We start from the raw sequence: 17,231 nt of genomic DNA, 5'->3' as shown, positions 1-17,231 counted from the left end.
CTCGTACTTCAGAGGACAATCTATCACCCTTCCACGTGTCGGGGACTCCAAAGCCTTTACCTGTACTACTGGAGGCTTTCAACTTTAAAAGGAAAAATAATTGCTGCTACAGTATTTAAAAGTCTAATTTTGTATTCTTATTTTGTGCACTACTAGCTGTCGTGTTTTTGAGGGAATTTGAGACCAAACTTGAGCAAAAGGGAGAAATCTGCTGTTTACTTAGTCATTGCATCGTTTTCTTGGAGCCTGAATGTAATATGTAAATGGACAACTGGATCGCGTTTATGTTCTCGTGCATTTGGTGGGTCGTATATGTGTTCATTGCTGCAATGTGTTTTCAAAATGATGTATATGCACAACGTGGTTCCGTCTTTATCAATGCTTTTCTCCAGTATGGCCATGTCGTGGCATTCGACGCTCTGAGGGATGCGCGTGGACCGACGGCTGCAGCGCGTTTGTTTTGTGGGAAGTGTGCTGGATGTGTAACGAGGAAGAGAACGTGACATCATTGGGCAAAGCAGATTTCTGTAATATCTACTTCTAATGTGAGAATATTACATCTGAAGGTACTGTATTCTGTGACGTGTGAGTGAATGGCTTGGTGTCCACATGAAGCTTGATGTCCATCTGACTGACTCCTACTCGGCTTAACTGGCGGTGAAGACTGGAGCTTCTTCTTCTGTTTAGGGGAGTTTGGCCACAGTCCGCTTTTAAAAAGATGTTTGTGTCTCCTGGTTGTTCTTTGAGACAATAGTGCCATATTACGTTCTGTCTCATTTTAAAGCCTTTTGTTTTTTCTTCCTCTGGATGGCAGCAGGTTTCTAATTGGCCACCTATCTATGTTTTAATGGTACAGATAGATAGTTAGCAGCTTAAGTGAGACAACTAAAGATTAACAGATGGTTTGATAATGAGGCGAACCGGTTTAATGGTTGATGGGATGTCACCGAGTTGGTTAACCTGTGTGATTTTCCATTGTCTAATATTTGGGATTTTTTCACACGGTGTCCATGAAGTCAAAATCTTTAAGAGGAACTCAGAAATGTAACACGCAGAGTTTTCTGATCCGTAGTGGGGGCTAAAACGTGTCACTTAATGAATAATTGTTGTAAAGAAATGCACTGTAAAAGTTAAATCCCATGGGTTAAAATAAAATATTATATCGTGGATCTGTTGTCTATCATGCTTATGTTTTACAGCGCTCTGGGAATAGTATTCAAAGGGTTGTAGTGTGCACTCTTTGTCCGAAGTGATGAGACCAAAATGTCATTGTCAGCATATCGGGTACTGATGAGGCTGAAAAATCATAATAATCCAGGACAACCAATTGTTAAGAGGCCCAAACGCACTGAATGCAAATACACTGTGAATGCACTGGTATATGATAGAAGGTGAGGAGTATGACAAAACAATAAAGAATAACAAAGGAGACAAAACACCAATGAGTTGGTGTGAGTGAAAGGAATCTGACTGCAAAACCTCTCAAATTAAAACTAAAATCAGAACTTTGTGCTAAAGCATCGTAGAATCAATGAAAACAAATCCCCTGGCTAAATGATTTAGAATAGTTTTCACTGCACTACCTGACAGCTGGAGTCACTAGTTACTTTTCAGAATGAAACATCAGTTTGTAAAATATTGTTAGCAAACTATGCTGTGACTTTTTTCAACATACTATACAATGACTCGAAGTACTAAACATGATTTAGTTTTGACTTATTTCGACTTGCTGTACTATGACTTTCTTTAACATAATATACTTTGACTTTTCATCACGTCGTCAACATTCAGTAGTATTACTTTGACTGTTACAACTAACTCAAAGGCTGCACCATTAATGAGCCTAGAAGAGTTGAAAAGTAATAAATGCGAACATTTATTTTAAGGACTCTATTTACTAAACAAAAACAATGTGGAGAGTCTGTAGTCAGTAACGTCGGCGTGTGTGAAAATATCAGGAACAAAGTGAACAGCCAAAAGAGAGACGGTCCATATTCAGGTGTTGCGCTGCTTGACCTGGAGCAGCACCAGGCTGAGGTGAGGCTCACCAGCTGATCAACATCCTGCAAGACAGAGCGCTGACCACTAGTTGAACAGGTGGGATGGCTTATACAGTATAATATGACTATTTAACCTGCTATATTTTTAGGTTACTTACTATAATATGATTTTTTTTTATGACTTTTTTTCAACATACTATACTATGACTTTAGTGAACTAAAGTGCTTGCTGGAGCCCACTGTGGTGGTCAGAAGTTGCCGCAGGAGCGTATTGGTTGTTCTTCCGTATGTAAAGGATTTCTTGAAGCCCCTCTGAAACTATTTTGTTCCTCACTATTGGATATTTGAGACACTTAGTTTTTACAGTTTACCCAGTACTGATTAGTAGTATCGATGGTAATGAGCATTTAAAATGTGATGCTCTGCTTTTCAGTGAATAAATGACCCAAAAGTATGTCCGGTAGTTAAAGTAAGTTCCGCCTCTACCAGTTAAAACATTAAGATGCTGCTGACATTGTGTCAACTGTAGTTTAAGTAAAGGATGAGAAAACCTCTCCCAGCACTGCATTAACTAAAGAAAAACAGCAATGCTTTCCCTCCATGTGTCCACTAGATGGAGCTCTTCTATCAAAGGTAATGTAAGGCTGCAGTGGGTGATGGACTGCAAGGAAACCTCCAGCAGAACAAATCAAGACACCTTTGCATGATTTCACAATCATGGGTTTTGTTTTACAGGTAAAGTTCTTCCAACATAAGAATCAATTTCCTTCCCTGAAAAAAGGGAAGCTTACATTGTTGTGCTTTACATGTATTACCCCCCACACACACGCACAAAATGAATCCAAGACACATCATCATGCACCATCATGTTCATTTTCCTCAGGCTCATGTCCAAAGAAGAGCAACGCAAGCTAATTCATGTTTTTAAGAGGACATTCTCCCAGTGTGCCTCGCTGTACTTACAGAACTTTTCAGTGGAAAGAGTTGAGAGATGATGAGATGTCTTTGCAAAGGGTTGCACTGACTCGATGGGTTTTCTGAATAGAGTGAATTGGGCGTGAAAATAAAGCTTTTTAAAGATCTCAGGTGTGTGTGTGTGTGTGTGTGTGTGTGTGTGTGTGTGTGTGTGTGTGTGTGTGTGTGTGTGTGTGTGTGTGTGTGTGTGTGTGTGTGTGTGTGTGTGTGTGTGTGTGTGTGTGTGTGTGTGTGAGAGAGATACACTTTGTTTACTGCTCAGTCTCACTGGGAGAGTCATTAAACCCCACTGAATACAAAATACATCACAAGTCAATGATGTATTTTGAATTGCGGTGTTGATCCCACATCTTCTCATGAGATACCAAATATGTTTTGGAATTTCAAATGTGTATTAACAGTAACTAAGTACATTTGCTGAAGCGCTTTCCCTGGTACAATCTGAGGTACTTGAGTATTTCTATTTTATGCCTTTTGACACTTCTACCCCCACTAAACTTCAGAGGGAAATATTTAGACTTTTTACTGCACTAGTTATCTCACAGCCAGTTGGTTATAAGATGCATTATAATAGATTAAACCCACCATCACCAAGTAATGTATATTAATACATAAATGATATTTATTCAATACACACTTCATACATTTTGTTGCTAATACTTCTCTAACAATGTTCCTTTGCACAGCGTGCTACTGTAGATGTCATATAGCTTCAATAAAGATCCGGAACAAGCTGACTCGGGACATATCAAGTACTGTACCGACGGTGTGAAACAGAAGGACTGTTCGAACCGTAAAGGAACAAGGGGAAGTACGAGATGAAGAGGTTCAGTCCACCAATAATAATAATATTCATCTGTAGATGTATGGGATTGGTACGATACTAGAGCCACTTCTTGAGGACATCAGAGTCCTTGAGAACTCTGGTATAGAAGTAGAAGTCAATGGACAAATTGGAACGCTGTTTGGAACTCTTTGTATTGTGACAGCAGATCATTTGGCAGTGCGTACATGTGCGGCTGTGTAGAAAGCTTTTCTGCACACAAATGTCAGTTTTGTGTGATTGACAAGGAGGAAGTACAGTCAGTGTTTGATGAAGACCATGTTGTAAAAAGGACCAGAGAGAACTATGAGCAACATGTTCGGGTCTGTGATCCGAGCTCAACTGGTGTAAAAGAGAATACATGTTTGAACAGTCTGCAATATTTTCATGTAACAGAAAATACATGTGTGGACATAATGCATGATGTACTTGAGGGTGTGGCTCCTTTGGAGGTAGAGTTGTTGTTGCGTGACTGTAGTGCAAAACACTCGCCTATAAACATCAGGTTCAACAAATGTAGAATTTCAAGCTTAGGGACCCTTTTTGTAAAACATACAATGTCGGCAATGCCTACCCTGTGAACATTGGTTCTTCAAAGAAAGCTGATCTTATACTCGCGGGACTTAAAGTCAGCCATGCACAAAGATTTCACAATTGGTAGCATCATTTATGTTACACGTTCACTGACTGTAAATGGCCAGACATACAGGACTGGATCTGTGCTGCCACTAAAAACACATATCACGGGGAGCACTTATTAGGTCAGATAATTCATGTCCTACCCCAGGAGGAGACGTTACTCTTTCTTATCAGAGTGCTTGAAGTTCAGTGCTTTGATGAGCATTTCTATGCATCTGTTGTGCAACAAACTAAAGATTTTGAAATGATAATTTGGATGATGTTGCAGATGTTCGACCTCTTGATATTACCGGTGTGTCAAGTTTTAGCAATGACGAGCTCTATCTCAATCCGAGGTACAAGATGTCATGTTCAGTAATAACATTTCATGAATTGTTTGACTTGTATGTGTTGTATTACAAATGCATGTTAAGCCTGTTTTGTTTGAAAAAAGTATTTTTAAAAGTTGACAATTTGAAATGAAAGACGAAATAAAGGCTCATGATTGTATCCTTGCTTTTCATTATTATCGAAAGAAAAATATTCATTAGAGTCACCTGGTACTTCCATTACACATTGGTGACACACAATGTGCAGAAATAACACTTGTATGTGTTTATCTGGGTTACACATGATTTACACATCATGTGTAAAAATAACACATTTATATGTTAAGCCATGTAACACAGCTGTTGTGTAGAAATGGTTTACACATTTGCTGTGTTGAAATGAACACAACATGAGTTGTCCCTGAGCAGACTCTGTAGTTGTGTTGAAATTCAACACGTGTTGTGTCATTTTGAACACATCCCTTCTTAGAGTGCATTTCCTCACAGTTAATCCTCTGAGGGCCACCTTGCGTTACCTGTGGAGCAACGAGCTGCCCCGCATAGATGATTAACTCCATCAGATTCCCCTCAGTGCCATGCCTACCTCCCCAATCACCAGGATGTATTTCTATCAGCACCGTGACTAAGGATTTTATTGGATGTGGCTCCCGCACAACAGGAGACCATTGATGGGGCCCCCGCTCATTGAAGCTCTTATCAGTAAAGAGAGCTTTATCAGAGATGGTGCCCAAGGGGGGAGGGGCCACTCTTTTTCTTTCCTGTTGGGGTATGGTGATAGATAAGTAGAAGACCCCCTGCAAGAATGCGATCACACTGGAAAAAACAAGTCATTGTGTTGTCTTCCCTCGGCCGAGTCAGCTCCAAAATGCAGCAACTAATCCTGCCCGTTCTGCTGGCATCGTTTTGGACAACCTGCACAGGAGCAGGAGGTGAGTCTGCTTTCTGTTCATGGACAATATGTCAAACAACCGGAGGTTTCATTTCATTTGCCACAGTAAAGGTCTGACAGAAATTGGTAAATTAACTGAATTAAGAGATATTTATCCGATCATATTACTAGGAGATGAAATATGTCTTTTTATATGTTTCTTATATTTCTGATCAAAATCTGTGCTGTGTCATTTAAGAATGCAAGTGATTGATTATCAATATCTGAATGTATGTCTACTTAATTCCTAGTTCTGAACATATAATGAATAATGAATGCACCAGAGAGCTTCTCAATGAGACAAGAATGATGAAGTTGCTTTTTTTGTTTTTACCAGTTTTTCCAACTATTCAATTAGAAAGTTGATCTACTGCAGAATCCCGAACACTTCAAAAGACAGAAATCCAAAAATAGATTCAGAAAAAAAAAAAGAAAAAAAAAAAAGGAGCCGAGCAGCCACGGCTCCCCAGATGAGAGGCTCGCTCCGCGCCAAAAGCGCCCGCGTGACGCTCTCCACATACACACCTGCTCTGTCCAAAACACTGCTGTGGCACCCCGCATTCCTCCTTATGTCCGACATTCTCATCTGAAACTTGCATTTTCACCACCGGCTCCCTGTTCAAGAGCAGATAGGATTCACAGATCCTGTATCAACGGAGCCAAAAGACAAAAAAAAGCTGGCAGATCTGACCGAGCCGAGATTCCCTCAGTGCCACTGTGGTCCGGACACCTCTCGCTCTATAATCATTCATCTCTCGCTCTCCGTCTGTCTCTCGCTTTCTCTCCCTCTCCCTCTCTCTCTCGTGCACCTGCTCTGATCCACACTGAGCCAATGACGGCCATTTGTCCTCGTTACCGCAGAGAGACGCGTCGAGCTGCGCACCGCCAATGTCACCAAATTCACAGCAGGTGATTCTGAGGCGTTCATTTCAGAGACAAAGTCCCCGAGGTTTGGCACCAAGACTCTATCAGCGCTAACGACTGAAGTGACGGAGCCCTTTTGGTCCGTGCGATCAGTTAAACATATTAATCGGTTAAGAAATGCGCTCATTTGGAAGAAAACGTGACAATCCAAATCCAAATACATCATTCTGTCTGTCTTTTAAATATAAATTAATTATGATTTCTCATTCATGTTGGGATACTCAGAATGCTGTGAAGTCCAATCAAGCTATTTTAAGAGACCAATCATCGAATATGAATACAGTAGAGAGAGATGGTTAACATTTATTCAAAAGCTCAAATATATAATAATTGACCGGATCTGTGAGTTATGTAATGCCTGTTTATTTTCCTTGCAATATAACTGAACATGTTTAATTTTGAGCTGGAGCAGCAGGCACTGAAACTATTAAACACACTAAATATGGCCCTATGTGTTGTCTGATGCGCCGCTCCGCGTGCTCATTCATGCAGTGATGAGGAGCACCTTCCAGCGCTGCAGCGCGTTGTCTGTATAGCCAAGATGTCTGCTTTTCCTTTGAACCGTGTTTTCATGTGAAACGCAGCGTCCACGGCGCAGAGTTTATGTCTGGCTCAGACAACACAATGGCATGAAAAGACGTGTCTCCGCGGGGCGCATTCACTGCGGTCGACGTGCCGGGCAGACGAGGCCTATTTATTTTCCTTTCGCCGTCTTTTGTTTTCTTCTTAACGGTTTCCTCAGCTCGCGCTCTCGACAAAGTTCTGGGATCCATTGAAACCCATTCATCTTGTTCACATGCTCTGCGCCGCGTAGGAGATCAAAGCCCTGCACTGATTGGTCAACAATTGTGCGGACAGTAATCTGATTGGCTGAGATAAAAACAAGCGACGATGAGCCATACAATATATTTCTACTAACAGATAGTGATGGACGAAGTATTCCGATCCATTACGTAAGTACAACGAACAATACCACACTGTACAAAAGCAGTGGGCTGATTAATGTTTAAGTAATTAGTCAATGAGTTGTTACTGAGCTAGTTTTGGAACAACTCATAAAAGTGGTCAGTAAGATCGACTTACAAGATATTCATGAGATAATGATTAAATAATATCTGTTTTCTAGTCCTCCATTAGGAATTAATATGGAAGTACTTGTTAAAATTTGATTGGAAGTTACTTATATGAACTAATGGTTCACCGGCAGTTAGTTCCTCATACCTTAATATAAAGTGTTAGAGAAAAGGGTTTTATTTTTAAGTTAGCTAAATGTCGGCAAAGTATCAAAAGTACAATGCAGAGGATTGTAGTGTTACACCATTAGGCCTATTTATGTTCATAGAGCTGTAGTTGGTGAAACTTAATTGAACAAACATTTTAATTCTTGACAGTTAGTTGAATTTATAGCTGTACATCATATTCTATGAACTCGTATGTTTCGTATGAATTATCTTAGTAACGTTTTACCAAATAAATGCAATGGAGTAAAGATTTCAATATTTTCCCAGTGGAATAGAAGTAGAAAATGGCATAATATGAAAATACTAACGTACCTCCACTTTGTACTTTAGTAGCCTACCGTACTTGAGTAAATGTACTTTCCACCACTGCTTACACATCAAACATGAGAAAACATGTGGCCTCAATGCAGACTTCTGAGTACAGAGAGTGACACATTTGCAGAGCTACCGCCAATGCCGTCAGAACATGTAGCCGAAAGTGAGTGAAGATTTGAAAATAAAAATAATCTTTTAATACCCTCAGCCACCAGGCAATAGTCACAGAGCAATAAGAGATCATTTTTTCCTCTGCAGCATTTTAGGTTCCACCCACACACATGCAAACCCTGCAACATGAATAAGACTATAACAAAGATTTAAAGAAAGCAGCATCTCTTTATTTACTGCAACCAGTAGAGTGAATGACGGCACCAGTGAATACAATCTGAAACACCTGCCAAGTACCATTATCATGCCAGAGCAACACGGCATAGAAAGCTAACACTGACTTCCTTCAAAAACACCGGGAGAAGCCACCGGTCGAATACCAGAGCGGGAGGCCCTCCTCAATGGCATGTGTGATTTTCATAAATATTTCATTCGTGAGGTAGCTGCAGATATTTGTCTCCGAGTACGGGGTGGAAACATGCAAACCAATTGTGAAATATTAATAAACCCTCAGACAAACGTGTGAGAATGGGACCTCGCTGATGCAAAAGATTGGCTCTGTGTTTATTCTGATAGCACGGGAAGATAAAGCTCAAACGGCAGCTGTTTTTGTGAATAGGAAGACAATTCCGGTGTATTATGGGTTTTTGTATGGCCGGGAATAATAGTCAGGAGCCAATCCCATACATAGAAGAACAATTCACTGTTTGCAATAAGGGGAAAATAATTATTAGTAATAAAAGGACACGTTTGTAAAACACAAATAATCCAGCTGCAGTTGTCAGTGATTATTCTAAGAAGAAACATCGCATTCTGACCTCACAATAGGTCGAGGCTTGTTGAGGCTTGTTGGTGTCAGAGGTTAGCACGCAGTGCAGGCTGACTGTGTGTGTGTGTGTGTGTGTATGTGTGTGTGTGTGTGTGTGTGTTGTGATCTTTACATTATTTGGTGTTGACATCAAATCTTAAACTGGACGTTTGCTAGATTTTTGCCATGACAATCTATTCTTTAATTTTCTGTGTTTCAGATTGGTGCTATCAGTCCCAGTTCACCTGTGATCATCAATGCAATGGTAAGCTTAATTAAATACAAAAAAGTAACATTATTTGATCATACAAATAACTATTTATATGGTACTTTTCAAAAGCAAGTTACAAAGTGCTTGACATAGGACGTAAATCCAACAGATGTAAAGTGCAATAAAATACAAGCATAGAATAGAACAAAGAAAAGAATGTGTTTATAAGAGGATGACGAGCTCACCAGCCTGATTTCAGGTTGCTTCCGAAGTTGAGGGGCCTTTGCTGAAGAGGCTCCTCTGGTTTCAGCCTGGACTTGGGAATTACTGATAGAGATATACCAGAGATGAAGGGCTCATATGGGGTTAGTAAGTCAAGAGATATAATCAGGAGCCTCTAAAAGGTACAGGTACCCTAGAGATGCTAACTAAGTATGAAGAAATTTGAAAAGATGTCAAATCTGAACCTATTATAATAACTTCTTATTTATTGGAGTCTAACCGAAAGAAGTTCTGAGAACTTCTGTAAGACAGACCTATAGTTTGCTCAGTTGTAAAATTGATATGATGCTTTTGAAATAATGGATCTAAAGGTAACATACCGATGAAGACCGACAAGTCACTGCGGTACTCCATGCACAGAGGATGAACAGTCACCTTTAGGCACACGAGGTGTCATGGAATACAAAACAATCTCTAAAACATTACCGATATGCCCACTAACATTCAACTAAAATCAGCAGGTCGATCAATAAAACACATTGAGCCTATGGCAGCTCCTAAAAGAAGATCATTACGAACCCTGACGAGTGTTGTCTCGTTGCTATGACTCGTTAACTTCGGCCTTTTTCTTGTTTTAGCGCCAGACAATTGGAACCACGCTCACAGCGACTGTGATGGAAGAAACCAGTCGCCCATCAACATCGTCACCAGGAAGACTGTGAAAGACGAGCGGCTGACTCCTTTCCAGTTCGACAACTACCAGCAGATCTTCAGAGGCACCATCAAGAACAACGGCCACTCGGGTGAGCACATGTTCCATTTTCCATCAGATAGCCATCAGTGCTGTGGAGCTGTTGTGTGACGTCTTTATGCCCGATGCGTGTCCCACTCCAGTTCAGGTTGGAGTTCCTCACCTGAGCACCATCTCAGGTGGAGGCCTACCGACCAACTACAAGGCTGTGCAGTTCCACCTGCACTGGGGCAACAATGGAGGGCCGGGCTCCGAACACACCATCGATGGGGAGCAGTATCCCATGGAGGTACCTCAACCTTCCCATACAAAACACACACACATCCCGTCTTCAGTGAAGCTATTAACTGAAGCTGTGAAAGGTTTGCCAACGCGTAAAAGCTGGAAACTCAACAGAAAAACAAACTAACAATTTGAACTAGGATCATAAAAAGGCAGTTTTTCCCTATAAATTGAACGTTTTAAATATGTATGTGAATATACTGTAAATCTAAAAAGGGACAGGTGATGTTCTATATTTTTCCCATTAAAAAGACCAAGACCGTGCATTAGTCCGTCCCTCAGTACTTCCCGACCTGTCCACCGTGTCTGCAGCCCATTCATTCCTACTCAAGACATGAATCTTTAAAAAACAGGCCACAAATACATAGCTGGTTTTTTCCAATAGTTCCCTGGACACTGAACGTTACTCAAATAGGAGTAAAAGGTGCATTTGTTGGAAACTATTTTCGTGCTTGTGAGTATTTACAGCAGCAGGATGTTGTATGAAGGGCTGACTCTCAAAATAAACACATTGCCAGTGTTTAAAGGAACATGTCACCCAGTTTGATGATGTGGCATATTGATATCTTATTATTAATAATAGGTCTTTTTAAAACAATGGAGCTCTATACACACAGACTTGTTCGTAGGATAAATGAATTACTGGCTTTGGTCTTTTTGTGGAATTTGTGGACAATATATAAAATCACCAGACTTATCCTTTAAATAGTGAAAAATAGTGATTGGGCTGTTAAACTTATTTTCTATGGGTGCGTTTTTGATAAAGAACTGATGAACTTTAACTGATATCTGAGGTGTCCACGTCTATTGTTCGAGCAGGAAGTATGCTCAACAAATGTTGCAAACTGATAAAATCGTGACTTTTCTTATGGGTCCCATAGGAGTCTACACGCAGTGTAAAAAATGATTGTGAAACAGCGGTAACATCAGTCATTTTGTCTCAACAGCTGCACATCGTTCACATGAAGCACCATTACACTGATCTGACAACAGCACTATCAGACCCGCAGGGAGTTGCAGTCCTTGGGTTCTTCTACGAGGTAATCATATTGAAATCAAACTGCTACGACCGAACAGACCTCAAGTCGTACATGAAACTGTGTTGAAATGTGTATATTTACAATCCTCAGAGGTCCAATAGTGCAAACCGGAAGTACGAGCCCATCATCAACGCTCTGCAAAGCATCAAAGCTGCAAGTACGTACTGAGGTTCAAAGTCACCAACATGGCTGCACGGCGGTGCTGCTCACGTTTTGTCTGTGGTTGTTTCTGTTTTCAGATGGAAATACTTCTTTGTATTCTGTCTCCCTGGCACAACTAATCCCAGCTGAGCAGAATCTGACCGCCTATTACCGCTACAAGGGCTCTCTCACCACCCCGGGGTGCACCGAGGCTGTGATTTGGACTTTGTTTGAGAATCCCATCCCTCTGAGCATGGAACAGGTCAGGATCATAGACCAGATAAAGTGAAGGAATGCGAGGAGATTTTAAAAACACTTTACATCTTTTTTTTTTTTATTTAAATTTTTTAGAAATACTCAATTATTTCACCTCTGTGGGCCTCCATTGGAGTATCTAAAGGGGGGATGTGTTGGCATTTGGTGGGACTCAGACATCTGAAATTTGACAAGGGGCCCCAACTAGACACTGCTCTTTTGTAAGCGGTCGCATAACATCGGGTAACCACGGGTTAACAATGAATGGTATTTCACAAGCATTCGTGTTCTTGTGTCGCGTCTTCATCAGTAAAGTAACTTGTAATTAAAGCTGTCAGATAAAAGAGCAAAACTATAAAGTTGCACAAAATTGAAATACTCAAAGTACAAGTTCTTCAATATTGTGTGGTATGACTGGTACTTAGTGTGTACTGGAGTGTTCTGGAGCATAACATTTGTGTTTCTCGTCTGTTCCTCCAGCTGCGGGCGTTCTCTGAGCTCAAGTTCCACAGCGGAAAGCAGATGGTGGGGACCTTCAGGCCGGTCCAGCCCCTGAACGGTCGGCATGTGTTTCGATCGGGAGGCGCGGTGATCCTGGCCAGTTCCGCCCTCCTACTAGTCGCCATCGCCGCGGCCTTGGGACTGTCCCAAACCAACTAGAGCGAGGCATCCCGTGCTGCACTGCGACATCCATGAATACAAAACGTTCTGTGCATGGCTGCTAAGATGACCGACCGTGTCGTAGTGCAGGCATGACTCATCTGGTGTTCCTCCCTTACAACGCAAATGACAAAGGCGTTCGAGGAACGTCTTACGAACTGTGCTGTGAGGGTTTGATCAGCATTCATGCATGCGTAGGGCAGCAGTAGGTCTCATTTCAGAGTTATGAATGTGCCATAAAGCAGCTTATCAACTGAACTCACACTCAACATCCGATCCTGTAGTCATGCCCTACTTTTTCCACACAGCGTCATCCTCTGAAATGCCAGCACACCGTCGTACACTTTAGACCTCATCCTCCTTGTCCAATGTCAGGTAAATTTAGTCTCTGCTTCATGTTGGTGCGAGTAGCCGATGGTTTGCGCTCCGAGTGCCAATGTCAGCCCCATGACCTGCCACGTGACGCGCTGTTCTCAGTGGGGCATGTGAACTATTAATAGCAGAGCTGAGTCAAATAAACACGCTCCATTTCAAAGCCAGTGGTCAAAGGAGTCAGCAGCTTGACTTTTCTTTCAAAGTCCAGGAGCACACAGCACGGCCATCAGGTGAACGCCACGCAGCCACTCAGTCAGCAGTTGGTTTGAGAAAGCCCGGGGGAGGGGGGTGAGGTCTGGCCTTTCCCCACGGGAATCCAGTATCAGTAGCAGAGCTGCAGTCTATTTCCTCCCAGAGTCAGAGGCTACCGACGCCTGAGACAAAGATGCAGAGATGCAAACGCTATCAAGTGAGGGGCAGTCTGCTTCCAGAGGGAGGAGGGAGGAGGGAGCATCGGCGGAGCGAGAAGACGGCGAGACTTTCGAGAATTAACCCGTGTAAACCGCCACTTATCATTTTCAAATCAACGTCATTATTTTCATGCATCTCAAAACACTCGCATGAATCTGCATGTCCTGATGTTCCAGATGTTCCTAATGAGCTAAGTGTACATGGAGTGAAGCTGCACGCACACAACCCGTGCTCGCCAAATTCATACTGACACACCTCAGGCACCCCATTTCTCATTTTTGACCCGTGAAGTTAGTGAGCTTGTCTTGAGAACATGCGACTGTGTTCATGGTTTGTGTTACACGGTTTCGGATGCACTGAATGTTATCGACTGTGAATCACACCCCACTGAGTTCTCACTCATTTATTCAAGACGACTCGTTATGTATTCTAGCGAGAGATCTGTCCAATTTTCCAGAATTCTCATTTTTTCATGTATTCAACGGTATTTTCCATGGTTTCATAAGGCATCGAGTTACATTTCTATGCTGCGTCATTGTACACATGTATTCATGTACTGAATGTGTATATTGATATGAGACGTACAGTTATTGTTATTTATGTATTGCTAAGTTTATATATTGTGCTGAATGCGAAAACATATATGAAGCATCAAGTTGTTCATGAGCAATCAAGTTTACTTATGTTGTAATGCTTGAAAGTGTCATGGCGAATGTGTTCTGACTGAACAAAAGAATAAACTACGTACATGCCTTTTTACTGACGGCCTCTTCTGCTTGCACAGGCACAGCGTAAATCATTTGAACTGGTGATCAAAACGGTATTTAGCCTCAAGCGACAGCCCTACCCCGGCATCTCTGCACTGTGAAAACTGATATAACAATACACTCTGTTGGCTGTGTGCTAGCTCAGACACACAGACTCAAGCTTCTCACTTTCCTGTCCGATTCCCCTTCGGACTGTCAGGAGAGTCTGAGGGCGCTCATGGTTGTACATCCTTAATCCTATTCTAATTGACTTGTCCTTGAAGTTATAAAGCTACCAAAGTAGTAACACAAACACGTTCAAATCTCCGAGACAATACACGCCTTTCATTGTCTTACCGTGCTCCGACAGACTGCAGGTGCTTTTTCCCAACTTCATCCCCTTTCAAGTTACCTTCTGTCCTCGTCCCCCTTCTTTTGACCCCACCCCCATTAAGGAATCAAAAGGCTTATTGTGATGGACAGGCGAGGAGGACAGCAGCCCTTCACAGAGACATGCACCCAGACGGACAGTGTCTACAGACAAAAGCGTGAATGAAAGCCTCCCGTTCATTCCACTGCTCAGGCCTCTATTGCTTCTTCAGTTAAGCATCAGGAGGGACTGGGGATCAAAGGGTGGATCCTTCATATCTGACAGGGGTACCTTGGTCTTCTAGTCAGGCTTCTAGGACAGCACCCATACAAGCCTCACGAACTCCTAAATCTCCCCTCAGATGTCCCCTGGGGTCTCTAGGACAAAGGGCGCCATTCTCCCATCAGATATCCAGCTGCAGTTAAAGGTCACCGGGCCGATCTTTGTCCATGTGGTCGAGAGAAAAACAAACAGTGTCACCTTTACCGCCTCCCTATGTGAGGTCCCCACTTCCTGCATCTCACGCAGTCTGTTGATCGATGCTGCCAAGTGTGCTTCTCTACAACAAGCTGTCACCAAGCAATATCTGTGGCCCAATAAACCTCACTCAAATCCAATTGATACACCTGTTAACCGGGTTATTGTGCAGCCAGTGATATAGCTCGCGGAGGTGTCTGCCGGCTATGGCGGTCATGATATAACGTTAGCCAGCGGTGGATGACGACGCTCCTGCAGACGCTAGCCAGCGACAAAAGCCTCCGCTGGAGGAAGCAATCCAAAAGAGCCAAACATTCATTTCCTCTTAAATTGAACTCAAGAGCGATAGGCTATGAGCAGAACGTTGCTTTGTCAATGCACACAATGGCTTTCATTCAAGGAAAATCGCACCAAAACAGCAGGGGAACATTAACTGCTAATATCTTTTTTATTACAGCCCAAACACTGTTACAGCCATTTGCTACATTTCCCATCAGTGGGGATAATATCCTGTCATTTATACACAGCGGCTGACATCACTTTAAGCCGCGAAATAATGTGAAGCAACTTAAAGCAACACTTGAGTTTCAATAGCAGGGCGGGTCATAGGTCGTCGTGGTCAAAACCCAAACAACAGTCCCAAAGTGAGCTGTGGTGTCTTTACCTATGTGCCTTGTCTGCATCGTGATAAGTTCCTTGAGATGTTCGAGGAGCACCATGAGATCAGCCGGAGCGGAGGCGGCTCACTGCTCCCGGTGTCGGGCCGATGAAAGTGGAGTCAGTAGAGCAGCCAGACTTGGCTCTGAGGCCGGTCTGTGAGAGTCAGCGAAAGCGATAGACTGTAATCCCTTTTAGGAGTAGCAGTTTTGGGAAAGCGATCCTGATTAGTCTGGCCTACTGTGGACAGTAGTTCATGACGGGGTAAAACAGGTGGATGCACACATATGGAAGAAAGCCCCCATCACACCAATAGAAGAAAATAGCTCAATGTAAAAAAATTCCCCTTTACAGTCGGGGGGATTTCTCTAAGTACTTCAGCTCACCTCTCTTCCAAAGACAGTTTAAAAGACAGGTGGACATTCTTTTAAGTGGGTCTCACTGTACACATGCCCATATGTACATTGAAAGATTTAGTGTTCACTGTAATCGTTCCTACTGAGTCCTGTCCACACCGGTCCTGAAGAGATCCCTTCCTGATAGGATTCATGTCGACATGATGGGGAAAATCCACAGGATTCAATCTGTGCAAAAATGCAGTTAAAAGTTCAACTGCAGCTAATATGAGGCTTATTAAGTCAAAGCAAAGGGGCATCTTCCAAAGTGCTTTTAGTGCTGTAATATATTATAGTTCATTATTCTTTGAAAGATTCAGACTTGATGTCATTTAAACTGTCAGCATGCGCCACAACCCTGTGCAGTGTGAAGAACAATGATTGTGTACATATTTGCATGAGTTCCTGTGGGAGTTACTCTCCAACAGTGTAGTGGCCTGTGAACAAATCACAACAAGTGCATGGGAAGGCTGCTGAAGCAGACGCAGGAAAAGCAGCTGTACAGCATGTCGCCGTCTTCCACTTGTTTTTCTTCTGCTCTTTATAAATCCGTTGGTTATCGGGTTACAGTTTTAGAAGAACACCAGCAACATTTAGAGTCAAGTTCAGGATAGAACGCAAGCTTCCCCTCCATTGTTTACACAACTGTCACCAGTATTTGTTATGAAAAGTTCAGAGTTTCATGCAGAGGCACTCGGTCCGGCCGCACAACTTTTAACTGCAATGGAGTGTGGATTTTGTACTCTTCCATTAGAATCAGGTATGGAGGGGATTTAGGCTACATCCACTAAGTTTCCATTTTTAAACACCTCTACGTTTATGCCTGGTGTCCACACTAGTTTTATAAGCCCAAAGACGGAGGGGTTCGAAAATGCTACCGACGGCGTGCCAGTTTGAAACCTCTGGGGTAGAGTCCGTAGTGTGGACGGGGAAACCGAAGACCTTTGAAAACGATGACGTAGACATCCGCGTTTGCTGCTTGATAGCCGTCACAACGTGTCCTTCCCTAATCCGCCATGTCGCTGGAAGAAACAGCCTTCATTGCAGATCGACTAGTGTGCTGATTCAACATGGATAACAGATTACAGGCGTTGCTGACCTTGTTGTCTATACTAGCAGCTATTGTGCAGTTAAATTCTGTATCA

The 17,231-nt window shown here is 42.4% G+C and overlaps 1 protein-coding gene across 1 annotated transcript; it reads left to right on the top strand.

Annotated features, from left to right (window-relative positions):
- Positions 1-5,392: 5,392 nt before the first annotated feature.
- On the top strand, positions 5,393-14,200 carry ca4a (carbonic anhydrase IV a). The gene is made up of 8 exons (XM_079283961.1): positions 5,393-5,695; positions 9,314-9,358; positions 10,165-10,329; positions 10,421-10,566; positions 11,507-11,599; positions 11,690-11,756; positions 11,839-12,002; positions 12,476-14,200. The coding sequence occupies exons 1-8, from the start codon at positions 5,569-5,571 to the stop codon at positions 12,653-12,655; spliced, it is 987 nt and encodes a 328-aa protein (XP_079140087.1). The 5' UTR covers positions 5,393-5,568; the 3' UTR covers positions 12,656-14,200.
- The last annotated feature ends 3,031 nt before the right edge of the window (positions 14,201-17,231 follow it).

Source organism: Melanostigma gelatinosum, assembly GCF_949748355.1.
Source record: "Melanostigma gelatinosum genome assembly, chromosome: 14".
Taxonomy (NCBI): domain Eukaryota; kingdom Metazoa; phylum Chordata; class Actinopteri; order Perciformes; family Zoarcidae; genus Melanostigma; species Melanostigma gelatinosum.
This window is presented reverse-complemented; position numbering and strand designations above follow the sequence as displayed.

Excerpts from the sequence above, each read along its gene's own strand:
- ca4a (XM_079283961.1), top strand. The coding sequence starts at position 5,569 with ATGCGATCACACTGGAAAAAACAAGTCATTGTGTTGTCTTCCCTCGGC. Across the intron at positions 10,567-11,506 it reads GGGAGCAGTATCCCATGGAG|CTGCACATCGTTCACATGAA; the intron begins GTACCTCAACCT and ends TTGTCTCAACAG. Across the intron at positions 11,757-11,838 it reads GCAAAGCATCAAAGCTGCAA|ATGGAAATACTTCTTTGTAT; the intron begins GTACGTACTGAG and ends TTCTGTTTTCAG.